This window comes from Pseudorasbora parva, chromosome 11 (assembly GCF_024679245.1).
Source record: "Pseudorasbora parva isolate DD20220531a chromosome 11, ASM2467924v1, whole genome shotgun sequence".
Taxonomy (NCBI): Eukaryota; Metazoa; Chordata; class Actinopteri; order Cypriniformes; family Gobionidae; genus Pseudorasbora; species Pseudorasbora parva.
In genome coordinates, this window is record NC_090182.1 from 15,298,287 (window position 1) to 15,311,611 (window position 13,325).

The 13,325-nt window shown below is 37.7% G+C and overlaps 1 protein-coding gene and 1 non-coding gene across 2 annotated transcripts; one reads left to right on the forward strand and one right to left on the reverse strand.

Annotated features, from left to right (window-relative positions):
• Nucleotides 1-4,220: 4,220 nt before the first annotated feature.
• trnaa-ugc (transfer RNA alanine (anticodon UGC)) lies at nucleotides 4,221-4,292 on the reverse strand. The gene has a single exon. It is a non-coding gene; the product is annotated as a tRNA-Ala (tRNA).
• Nucleotides 4,293-5,720: 1,428 nt separating this feature from the next.
• simc1 (SUMO interacting motifs containing 1) lies at nucleotides 5,721-13,306 on the forward strand. The gene is made up of 10 exons (XM_067457206.1): nucleotides 5,721-6,105; nucleotides 7,245-8,477; nucleotides 9,433-9,686; nucleotides 10,872-10,941; nucleotides 11,034-11,197; nucleotides 11,305-11,397; nucleotides 12,356-12,487; nucleotides 12,607-12,763; nucleotides 12,854-12,938; nucleotides 13,054-13,306. Exons 1-10 carry the CDS (start codon nucleotides 5,980-5,982, stop codon nucleotides 13,284-13,286), a joined length of 2,547 nt encoding a protein of 848 aa, XP_067313307.1. The 5' UTR covers nucleotides 5,721-5,979; the 3' UTR covers nucleotides 13,287-13,306.
• Nucleotides 13,307-13,325: the final 19 nt, after the last annotated feature.

Genomic DNA, 13,325 nt, shown 5'->3' on the forward strand with positions numbered 1-13,325 from the left:
ACACAAAAGTAACATAACGCATAATTTTTCTTAAAAAGTAAAGGAAGTGTATGTTAGATTGTGGCCAAAACTTAGCCTAGAAATCTAGACGCACCCTAGCGGCAGCAAATTTAATCTGCCCGCAAGTGTCGTCTAGCAACTCTCAATACCCTTCTGAGCTGTATTCCTCTCAATCTGGACGGGCCAATCACGTTGTGTATAGAGTTGGCAGGCGGGGCCATAATGACGACGGCCAAGTTGCATTTGCGTGCTTCTAGTAAACACAGAAACTGGCGGCGTTCTTTCGAATCAGCTTTGACTGCGATTTTGGAAGACTTGGAGTTAAGCTTTTCTCTGAGAAAAGAACAAAGAACGGCACTGAAGTCATTCTTAAGAAGGGAAGATGTGTTCGGAGTTTAGCCGACCGGATACGGCGAATGTTTAATCTGTCAGCGAGCTCTGTTTCACCTTCGTTGCTCTGGTTGGTGTAGCGATATCCTATCGCGTGCAGAGGGAGTTTAAAAGACAACCGTTTATCCCGCCCCTCGGATTGAGCCCTGTCTATGGTGAGTTTCCAGACCAAACATCTTGATGTGGGTCTGGCTTGTCAGGCTAGCCAAAACTGGTAATGCAATCACTTTCCCTTCTCCCCCTCCCTCTTGACTCGAGGTTGCCAGAAATGCTGCAGGATCCAGAAGGAACGTTTGTAGCTACAGCTGTGGTAACTAGAGCAGATCTGGCAACCCGGACGCCCAAACACTACTGATTTTGCCATAGGTGGAGGGCGGAGCTTCAGGCCAAAATACAACATGTCAACATCAACATCAGTTGAGGGCTGCAACAACTTTTAAATGACAATATCCTGGACGGACTACTGTTGTCAGTGATATAAGTATTTGAAATTAACATGATTTCTTAATGTCTAGTGACATATCAGGGCCATTTTATGATTATTTGACACACTTCTTACATACAGTTCCTTTTTAAGGGAGTAAAGCTATATTGTAATGCTTTACTTTTTAAAGTAACTTTTCCCAACACTGGTCACCTATGACCAATACCACACCATACAGACTCCCAGTGAATCACTTGTGTTGCTGTTAAAGGATTCACCTTATCCACTTTTGCAGTGAGGAGAAGGTGTTTGAGATAATACACTACCGTTCAAATGTGTGTAATAATTAAGATTGTTTTTAATGTTTTTGAAAGAAGTATTTTATGCGCAACCAATGATGCATTTATTTGATTTAAATAGCCAGTAAAACAGTTATATAAAGTATTCATGAGGTGGCAAAGCTGAATTTTCAACAGCCATACCAGTCTTCAAAAAAAAAAAAATGCTGATTTGGCTCAAATATTATTGGTGCTTAAATGTTAATACGTAAAAACACTTTAGCTGATTAATATTTTTTGAAATTGTGATACTTTTTTTTGTGGATTCTTTGATGAATGGAAAGTAGCCTACTGTAGTGTAGTAAATATGAAACTGACTACGCCACCTTATTTAAGGCAGGAGGAGCCTACCAAAAGTAATGGGATTATAAACAACAAATGTAGTTTGTTGTTAATCACAATTTTATTAGTACAACACAGCCATATCAAAAGGTTAAAAACCAATTAAAAATGCGTCAGCAATAGGATTCATAGAATCGGGAAATGGCGCTCCTCGAGAATGCAAGAAGGGTCGGGCCTGCTCTTGTACACCGCCTACCACCTGAAAGAGACGGGGGAAGAAAACAAAAGAAACCCACAGCATACACCGCAAATAAGTAACCGCAAATTAAATCACCATTTATAGTGCCAACTTTCTAATGCACACCACACACCACCCAGATCAGCCACACCAAGGAAGGTTAGGTGTCGATGCAGGCCCGGCCCTGTACAAAGCCAGTAGCACTGTAACAGAAAGAGGAGGGCAATACCACAAACAACAACAAATAAAAACATTTATTAGTATGAACAAAGTAGACATATATAGTAAATCAAAAATCAAAATGTAACTCAAAAGGGAAACTTAAATATACAAGAAACAGTGGCCGGTCTGCCCCTTTAACAGGAAAATAAATACACATTAATACAAGTCAATGCAAAAAAACAAACGAAAACTAAACAAAACATACTTTAGCGAAAGTACAACTGCAGCACAGTTATCCAATCTCAGCGCTCAATCCCCACACATGATAAAATGATACAGTTATTCACCGTTCCAACGTGGCCATCAGCCTATTGAAAGTACTGCAGCAATAAGTGTTTGACCCACTTCCCAGACAAAGTGTAAAAACTTCAAGTCAGCCTCAATGAAAAAGGGGGCTGTACATCAAGCACAACTTCCGAAACAAACCAATCTCACCATGTGTCTCTGCAACTACTATTTATGCTTCCTTAATCATGTGACAAAGCACCTGCACCTGAAACTCATTACTGGCTAGTCTCCTCCCACATTACCATTAAGAAAAGTGTTCAACATCTCATACCTGCTGGTTTCTGGACTTGCATTTCTCCTTTGGATTTGTTGATATTTCCTGGACATGATTCCGGTTACCGACCTCATCACCAGGCTTTCAAATACGATTTTCTGCCATCTACAAAACCCGGTTTTGTTCTTAAATGTTCTGACCCATCTTTGCTTTTTTGTGTGTTTGATGTCATTTTTTACAAAATGTATCTGTATGTATGATCGCTCACCACATGCTGTTATAGTTGAATTAGTTGAAAAAACTTGTATGTCATTTTTAGGCTACTCTTCAAAAGTGTGTTGCAGGTGTTGATTATAATTAATTTACTGTTAGGCCCATAAATAAAAGGATAAACAATAGGCATATAAAAAGTATAATGTATGAAATTAAAAATGAACCACTATGGGGAATGGGGAATATAGCATTAAAAAAATAAGTTGTCAGAATGTTGTCTTGAAGTTGCTGAATGTTGCGCAACAACGTTGCTACAGTCCCGTTGCGTCTTATACAATTCTACGTTGTTATAATGTTGCGAGCACGTCGACATGCGACGTTGCAATAGTAGAAATGCAACGTGCCACAGACTTTGCCACAACGTAAATGTGTTTGCTGTTAACAGACTCTACTGTTTGAAAGTATGAACGACATAATGCCATCTGAACAAAGTAACTTAAGTAGCTAACATCCACTTTTGTTCTGACAAACTAAGGCGGAAAAACATTGCAATATATCGCGATGATTGATCTAACGATCGTTTATCGTAGGCTACGTCAAACCGTGCAAATTATTCAAATTTTTAATGTTAACATCAGCATTGCGTGACTACATTTAATGTGTATTGGGCTACCTAGTTTAATTTCCGTGCAGTAAGTTAGTTATATACCAACAAATTAATGTCATAGCACAAAATAATTGATGTTTACCATAACGGACATAGCAAAACGAGAAAGGCACAACAAAAAAAACCGCTGCAATTGTATGAATTAAGCGAACAAGTGTGCTATAGCCTAATTCAACCATTGAAATTTCTTAATTTACCTGTCCAGCAGGAAAAAAAACCTTAAAAACACGGAGTTCACGCCACTTTTAAAAGCCCTTTGACGTGTTTTCACATTTTACAATGGATCAATCCCCAGTTGTTATGGTGATTGTCTTTTGACTCTTTTTGGATCCGCCATCAAATTGATAAGTTTAATTATATCAGGTGTAAGAAAAGGCTAATCTCCACCTCCAACATCCTCAAACATGCGGACACATATAGCCTGCTAACGCCTTCAGATGTGACGCATGAAGCAAAGATATGCTTGAAATCCATCGGTACCGCTGCAATTAAAAACATTATTACAAGCTTACCTTTGTAAATCGAGCTACGATAACGATAAGCAGATCGTTTTGAACACTGGCTATGTACTTGCTCAAAAATGTATTTTGGATAATTTTTTTAACCCAAAAAGGTTATGGACAGCAGCTCTGTATAGCCAAAATAAGTTTGGAATCAGTTTGGTGTATTTATAATGTCTTATATATATATATATATGTGTGTGTGTGTGTGTGTGCATTTTAGAAAGAGGTCTTCGTCATATTTGGGGGTCATTGGCATCATAAAGTTTGAAAACACTGTCTTACATTTGTCAACAATCAGATTCAAGCATCTGTAGTATAAGACATTATACATATTCAAATAGAATCCGTTTAAATTGCGTTTTAAATCTGTTATTTAAAATTACATGACTTTGACCACAGTCAAGATTGTTATTCGAGACAATAACCAGGGAGAAAAAAAAGTGGAGATGCCGGGGATTGAACCCGGGGCCTCATACATGCAAAGCATGCGCTCTACCACTGAGCTACATCCCCGTGTTCATGTTCAGGCAAGATTCAAGTTATATGTGCTTCTATTCAAACTAAATGAAAGCACTACATACTACAAAGTTTGAATTTCATATGCAGATGTAATGTGACAAACAGATATCTATTCCAAACAAAACAACTAGAGCAGTCAGATTATCTAGCAAATGACTCTGAACTGGGTTTTTTTAGTGAATCAAAAACAGCGTGACCAGTGTGATCAGATTCCTGAACGGATGACTTTTTTTTTCTTTCTTTTTTTTTTTAGCAAAAAACTAAAACAATAAAGCACAACCAGAGTAGTCAGATTCTCAGGGAAATGACTCTTTAGAACTGGCTCTTTTTTAGACACAATCTTATTATAGCCTAGAAATCGACGCACCCTAGCGGCAGAAAATCTAATCTGCATCTTGATGTGGGTCTGGCTGGCTTGTCAGGCTAACACAATCCGGGAGCAGTAATGATTCCAAATGAGTGAATCTTTTGAACTGGTTCTTTTTAGCGAATCAAAAACATAAAACACAAAACAGAGTATTCAGATTCTTGAGGAAATTACTCTTTTGAAACACAGCGTGACCAGTGTCCCGATTCCTGAACGGATGACTATTTTGAGCTGGTTGTTTTAGCTAATCAGAAACATTAAGCACAACCAGAGTGCTCCGTAAATCCAGTATAGAGGGTTTGCATCGACATCACTTTCCCGCCGCCGGGGCTGGGTAACACAAGTGTATAGCAAACGATTATCAGTTTAACTAAAGGTTGGACTCGACGTAGTGGTCCTTATACAACTTACCAAAGATTCAGTGATCCATGAATAATGACATGAATATTTATAACTCGGTCATTACATTTTTCGAGTGAATCCCGCAAAGAACGTTAACATATGCGAGTGGGTCATTGTATTGAAGCGTGTAGTAATACACTTTATAATCACTAAAAGCTGTCATTCATTCATTAAACACAATCTCACAAAGTTCCGCTAAGTTATATTAATAAGGGAGGCTGGTATACAATGAATCTCTTATTTTCACAATGTCTGGTCTGCACTTTTACAGAGGCACCTGGACAAACACTAGAGCGGTGAGTGGATTCCAAATCCAACACCTGTGATTGGCCAACTGCGTTGTTGATATCTACAAAATGTCTGTGATTGGCTACATTACTCACCGAAGCGAAAACACGTTGGAAATGTAATTATTTGACGAGTGCAAATACAGATACACACTGGATCTTTTGCTAGCTCCTTTTCGCTAATAATATGCTATTAGTACGAATTCTTACAGAGGATTAATAGGATTATATCCTAGACAAGCAGTTATGGGCAGCTTTTCCCTCTAGAAGCAGGAGCAGCAGCAGTCTTTTTGCCACAGCAGTGGTCGCACCAGCTGACAGTGAGGTCACGTGCATTCCCTCTATTCCAAACACACTTCCGCATCACCGACGTTACATCACACATGCGGAAGTTCCTTCTACGTCAAATCCTACAATAGTGAAACCAAAACATTTACATATAGGTGACACTAGTATTGACATTTACCTGCGTGACTTCTTTGTTTTTCTGTTGGTTTGTTTAACAACGGCAACTGTCAACTCTTAGTGCACTAATCGTGCCACCCCTGGATCAAGACCAACTAACGTTATATAGTTAACATTTGTCAGCACAAACATGACTGATGGGACAGAGTAAGGCAGAATTATGGAGGATATTATTTGTGTCAGCTCGGACAGCGACGACTCTGATTTAGAGGTTATAAGTAGTTACAACGAAGATAAAGATGATGCAGTTCCGTTCATCCGAGCAGAATGGCTCCAAGTCACTCCTGTAAGTTTACTATTTGCAATCGGTGTGTCTTTATCAGTCTCAATATCTGGCTTGTTTATTTATCAGTGTGCCCTTTTATTAATTTCTGCGCAAAACAATACATTTTATGTAATTTACATATGCAAATAGGATATTTGTTGAGGATAGCGTAAACTTTGTTTCCAACCCCCATGTGCTTTTCACTTTTTACATTGGCGGGACATTGCATCGTCGAACGCGCGCAACGTTGGCTACGAGCAATCTTCAAATGCAAAATGAAACGAAATAAATGTAATTTACAGCATGTAATTAATTAATTATAATAAATCACAAATAATAAATAAATCATTATTTCGATATCAAGGAATTTCTACAGAATTATATCTAGGCTAGTTGTTTTCAAACCTGTCCTGGAGGCACCCAGCACTGCACATTTTGTATGTCTCCCTCATCAGACACACCTGATTCAACTCATCAGCTCGTTAGTAGAGTCTCTCAGAACTAATTTTGTTGTGTCTGATTTGGGAGACATACAAAATATGCAGGGCTAGGGTAGTGCTCCAGACAGGTTTGAAAACCACTAATCTAGGCTACATCGAAAAGGTTTTTGATATTAACATTAACAAACTGTTAGAAATAAATAAAATAATATTTGGTGAATATTGTTTTAGTATATTTTGAGTATTGTGTGAAACAGTTCTTTGGTTTTTTTCCATGGCTCTCTGGAATAAATAATTAGCCAAAAATTGTTCAAACATTGGCTCAGTTAACTGTCACTAACCAATTTCTTCTTTCCACCTTTAATTGTTTCAACATTGACAGCCATTGGGCATTTAAAGACAAATACAGAAACATAAAAAAAGTAAAAATAATAATACAACAACGACAAATACATTCACAAGATGCGAAATACAGATTCATAGTATGTGAATTATCGTTCTTGGTGTGAATGGGATTTATTAATCTACACTAGTAGGCCATCGTTGAAAAATAACCTCCTTCAGGGAGACTTGAACCTTGTCAGTGTTGTTTTTAGATGATAATTGATTGTCTATATGCTTTTCTATTACATATAGGCCATTATCCACCTGTTGTGTAGTTGCCCAAAATGGCAGCCATTAAGAAGTGCATTTACTACTTTTTTTCTCTTGATTTCTCAGGTGCTCATTGATATCACCGACCATAAGTTAACCCCTCCAAGGCGAAGATGCTCAAGAAGAGATACTTGCTCTTCGTTTGAAGTTATAGATATAAGTGAAGACGATCCTCCTGATAAAGGCGACGTCCAGCTTCAGAATCCATCACCGACTCTGCCATCAGTAGAAAGCAAAAACAAGAAAGTGCATGTAACACCGGCATCTTTTGAAAAACCTCAAGACTCACAATCCCAAGCAAGTGTTGGAAAAGATGTGGCTAATTCAGGGTGTTTTGTAGAGAACAGTGTGCAGTCTGTTGGCCCTAAGTCACTCACTCAGGAGAACACTCTCACAGACGTGCTCCAAATAACAGAAAATCATTTGCATCAGGACACAAATTGTAGTTTAAGCTTGTCTGAGCATTTGAGCTGTGACAAGTGTTTGGATTGTTGCAGTTCCAATGATATACGTATAATTTCTTTCATAAATGCATCTGAAGTGTTTAAGAACTCTATTACAGATACATCCCAAAACACTAAAGACAAGCAGCTTAGTACACCAGCTGTCTGCTGCATAGACATAGACCAAGAAAACAAAGAACATTTCGACTCATCACAGAAATGGGAAGACACTGTTCACTCTCCTTACAGTCTTGACAGTCCATATTACTGTCCAAGTGAGGTAGATGCTTATATATTTTCTGACTCATCCAATAAATCTGAAGATAAGGATAATACTTATACTGCATCAGTGTCCAATGCTCTTTCTTTAAATGATGACGGTGAAACGATAAATATCTGCGAAAATGAAGACCTACATACTCAGGATCAGCTCGAACGTTCTTCCCCCTCCATAGATACCTCATCTAGGCTATCGCCCAACTGGAGCCCTGAACTTAGATCTAGGCAGAGTAAACCCAGCAGTCCTACTTCCACAGAGATTCTTGCCAGCGACACATTGGCACAGTCCCCTGATCTATCTATGCTAAGCTCACCAAGTAGCTCCTTCAGCCTCCTCCTCTCGCAACCCTCCACGCCACACTTTTCAGAGAGAGCAGAGCTAAGCAGAAATGATTTAGGATTCCCAGAAAGTCCTTCCATCAGGCTTTGGGAGACAAGAAGTGATGACGACAATGAAAATGTTCTGGCTACTCTGGACTCGGATATTTCTGAAAACAACTCACAAGACAGACAACATATTTGTCTGGCTCGGTACAGAAAATTAAGTCAGTGCATAGGTGGAATGTTTCCACAGATGGTGAGATGTTTTGATATGCGCTTTTATTGGGTAGATTCAATAGGCAAAATAATGATAATACTGTTGTCTTATTGTTACTCTGTGTATGCTGTAAATCTGAAATCACATTTAGGCCTTTCAAGATTTTTGATTAATTATCTGATCGTGGTTATTAGATCTAATCACAATTATTTGAGAAAACTGCATTAAATGTGCAGTTTAAATTTTAGTTTTAAGAGGATGTATAACATTGTAATACAGTATACAAAGATAGTCAAATGACTTCCTTCATTTTAATTTAAGGTTTATTATATTATATTATATTATATTATATTATATTATATTATATTATATTATATTATATTATATTATATTATATTATATTATATGTTCATCACAGCATTAAAGTAAATCAAATTAATCGATTTTATTATAAATTTGATTATATATGATTCCAAGTAAAAACAAAATATGCTTACATTGTAAGTGACAAAACTGAATTAAAACCTTAATTGCAATTATTCATAATTAATTGTCAGCACAAAATTCATGATTGTGACTGACCTTAACACAAATCATACATCTCTGTTTACTTCACTCCTTTAAGATATGATCAGTTAGCAAAATTGTACAGGCAAAAAACGTATGTTGTCTATTAATTGTCAATAGTGTAGCGATGTATGAAGCACTTGTTACACAGAATTCATTTTCAAACCAAGCAGCTTACTGTTGGTGAACATGACAAAAACTAGTTAACGCGGCTGTGTGAGGGTTTCTTATATAACGGTTAAGAGAGTGATGGCACATTTGACATCTTTTTCTTTTACATGAGTAATGTAAAAAAACGGTAAATGAGCAACGGTAAATGTGACCATACCCTTGTCTCCTGAACATGCCAAGACTTTTGTGACAATCAGTATTCACACATTATACATAGCAAAATGTATTTCAGTTAGTAATGTTTTGTTTTTAACAGCATGACGATGAGGAGGAAGATGAAAACTATGATCCCGCTGAACCCCTGTGCCAACAGAGCCTTAGTTTGGTTTACAGCACTATTGAGGAGAATTACCCAGAGGGCACTCTTCAGCTGCTCTCTGACTTCATTCAGCCTCTGTATTACCCACCGGTGGATATTACCGAACATCTGCTCAGGAGGATTCTCTTGGACCCACAGAGCCCTGATGCCCTAGCTGTTGAGGCCTATAACCTATTGATGAAGACTCAGAGGTGAGTGGGATCACATCTGCAACTATTTTGAGTTTTCATGAAAAAGTCTAGCCTGGATGCCAGCCGAACTCAGCCCCGCCCACAAATTTTTTAGGTCGGGCAGTTCGGTCTGGCCTTGCTCCATAGAGGAGTAATTATCCCCGAACAGAAACTGTTCGGACCAATGAAATCATCAGGGCGGGCTTTAGACGACGATGGACAGATGATCAACAGTAACGTAATCATGCACGTCATCAAAGGGGCTTGGATTATATTTGTTCAAATCCTAAACGGAGAGCTTGTTTGTATATGCATTCACCTTCACAATTTCTCTCAGAAATGATGATCATGTTGGGTAAGTACTCTGTGTATCATTAAATTATTTTATTTTTTACAACACCAGCAAAGATCGTGTACTCCAGACTGATTTCAGCGCGCGTGCTGACAGGGTTGCCAAGTTTTTACAACAAAACCCGCCAACTACTAGCCCTAAACAATAGCTTCTCGGGAGGTTCTCCGTTGGGGGGTAAAATGTGTGTTATTTTGGGAAGGTTGCCTGCTAAAATTCCCACTCATGGATCTATATATCACAGAATAGTCACTTCAACCCGCGGACATAGAAAACAACCCGCGGGGGAAAAAACGTGGACTTGGCAAAACAATGCAGTTGAACTATGTTGACATTTGACAATGCGTCGCTTCGTTGCTCTGATTGGTTGTAGGTCTATCCAATTGATGTCTTTCCTGGTTCGGTTGAAACACGCCCCATAATCACAGCCCAATGGAGCAGTTTCAGACTCATATTCTGACTAGAATTGAGTATGACCACATCAGGCTAGAAAAAGTCATGAGTAGATTATAAATGTACCAACATTATGATCCACCAGCTCGTTGATGAGTGTACTCGCGCTCGTGCTCTTGCTGTGCGCATGTGCTCATCTGGGAAAAGTGCCTATACAAGCAATTCTGCCCTTTATGAAGTCATACAGGGCCATACTAAAAAAAACCTTTCCAAAATGTATTTGAATCCTGAAGAAGTATATTTCAGACAGAAATACTCTGTCATATATCCAACTAATTTTGTTTATTTTAAATTGGCCATTTTTAGCATGACAATTCTCTTGAACAGTTTAAACGAGTCAGAACGCATGAAATAGCATTAGATAATATCGCTATAAATAATTTCAGTTTGTTTTTTATGTTAAGATATCATCGTGTTGATGCTTCTACAGTCCCATGGGATTGGGAACTGATGAAATCGGTTATGAAGGATCAGGTAGGTACTTTTTAGCGCATTATAAATGGCATTTTTATTTATAAGTAAATAATTTTCTTAAATGTTCCACATTTAATTTTCCCTGTCTTAAGGATGACACAAAGAGGTTGCGAACAGAGGTCCGGTACATGCTACTGCAATATGTGTTGCAGGTTTTAGAAGATGACTTTCACTTTAAACTCAGGAATCAATGTCTTCAACACTCTGTTGCAAAGAAGATGCTTTCATGTGGCCGTGAAACGTTTGGACAAGTCAGGTGAGTTTAAGCCCCGCTTTTTGCAATAGGCTTTGCTTGACTTTGCATACAGTAATAATTAATGAATGGTCATATTATGTGTGTAATTATATGATTCTTATACTTAGGGATCTAATAGATTGGATGATTAATGCGGCTAAAGAGTCAGTGAACAACTCAAATGATGTGGGATATCCAAAGCAAGAGGACAACTGTCTTAAGTATATGAAGAGCTATTTTTGTTATCATTATACACTAATGTTCAAATATTAGATATATCAAATATTACATTCTTCTTTCTTTTAGATGAATACAATCGAAGTTATATAAAAAATTCCTGGCTAATTCAAGCATTATAATGGCAGTGAAAGGCAGGCCAGTGAATGGCAGGCCAAAATTTGAAGCCCAAAAAAGCACATCCATCCATTATAAAAGTAATCCACACGGCTCCAGGAGGTTAATAAAGGCCTTCTGAAGCAAATCGAAGGGTTTGTGTAATAAAAACATCTATATTTAAACTTTATAAAGTAAAATCTTCTGCCAGACCACATTTTCAACTTATGAACAAAGTGTAACACCTTTTGCAGTTTAAAGCGCTTAAATCCTCAACTCTGATGTCATATGCCGTGTCAGTTACGCTTTTTTCGTAAGTTAAATACGGAAGGCAGACTGCCGGAAGCTAAATATTTTACATTACTTAATATTTTTCTTATGCAAACCCATCCATTCACTTCATGTGGAGTATGTTTATAATGGATAGATGCACTTTTTGGACTTCAAATTTTGGGCTGCCATTATAATGCTTGGATTAGCCAGGACATATTTTAATATATCTCTGATTGTATTCGTCTGAAATAAGAATGTCATCTACACCTAGGATGGCTTGATGGTGAGTCATTTATCCCTTTAAATAAATTACAATCCAAAATATATTAAAAAAGAAACCAGTTATTTTAAATTGTAATAATAGTACACACTCCTGTATTTCTGATAAAATAATGCAGCCTTAGTGAGCCTAAGAGACTACATAAAATGATACAGACCTCAAAACTTTGTAGAATAAAATAACAATTTCTAAGGGTAATATATTTTGCCATGCAACAACAGTGTGAAAACAATTTGGATTGTACTTTCCTCATTTTTTTTGAAAAAGAGAAACATGTACTTTCTTTGTTACAGGATTGTATTATCTCTTCAGAAGATGTTAACATTGGCCGTAGAGGTGGACAAGGACCCTGCCTACAATTCAGACAAACTTTCAGAAGAGCTCTTCAGTTGTCTTAACAGAATGTGTTCTTGCAGGAAGATAAGGTGAACCACAAGAAATAAATAAATAAAAGAGAATCAATATAATTAGAGGTTGTACAATTTTACATATAGAATGACCTTCATTAAATGTTATGTTTTTGCTGCCATTTGTTTTGTTTTAGACTCTTATTGTTGAGTACTCTGGAGAGCAAGCTGCTGAGATGCAAGTTGTTGAAGCTGCTGCTGGATGAGACTTGTTCTCAGAAAACACACTTGCCCATGTCTCTAAGTTTGCTTCTGCACTACCTTAAGAGCTCCACACTGGCCTCAGAACCCTCAGTAAAATATCATTACAGTGTTTTATTCCATTTTGCATTGGTATTCTGCATAACAGCTGAACTGATATGATCTCCCTGCATGGTGTGTTAGGATGGAGCAGAGAAATGGAGAAAATGGGATGAACTTCTTCAGCTTCTGTGGATGCAGATGCTCAGTTATGAAGAAGTGGTCACAGGTGACAAACTAGTGCAAACAGCTATTTCCAGCTAATATATAATGTTAAGACAAATGCAAAATAGAATTGTGATGAAGGGATTTATCATAATAATTTTTCAATCTTTGTTCCCCAGGTCATCTACACTGTCCCATCACAAAGCGCTTTGATAGGACACATGCTCCGGTTTGGACACGAGATGATCAGGTGAAATGCTCAGCAGTGCAAGAGGCAGCAGACGCCTTCCTGTCACGAGCAGCGGATGACATCGGCCAAGCTCTCCCCATGGAAATGCAGGAATTACTTTGCCAACTACAAGAACACATAACTGACATGTCCAGTGTTAATTCAAGTCCTTCAACATTTTAATAACTTTGTTTAATTTTTTATTTTAAATAAATTTATTTT

Excerpts from the sequence above, each read along its gene's own strand:
- simc1 (XM_067457206.1), top strand. The coding sequence starts at position 5,980 with ATGGAGGATATTATTTGTGTCAGCTCGGACAGCGACGACTCTGATTTA. Across the intron at positions 9,687-10,871 it reads CTATTGATGAAGACTCAGAG|ATATCATCGTGTTGATGCTT; the intron begins GTGAGTGGGATC and ends TTTTATGTTAAG. Across the intron at positions 12,764-12,853 it reads CACTGGCCTCAGAACCCTCA|GATGGAGCAGAGAAATGGAG; the intron begins GTAAAATATCAT and ends ATGGTGTGTTAG.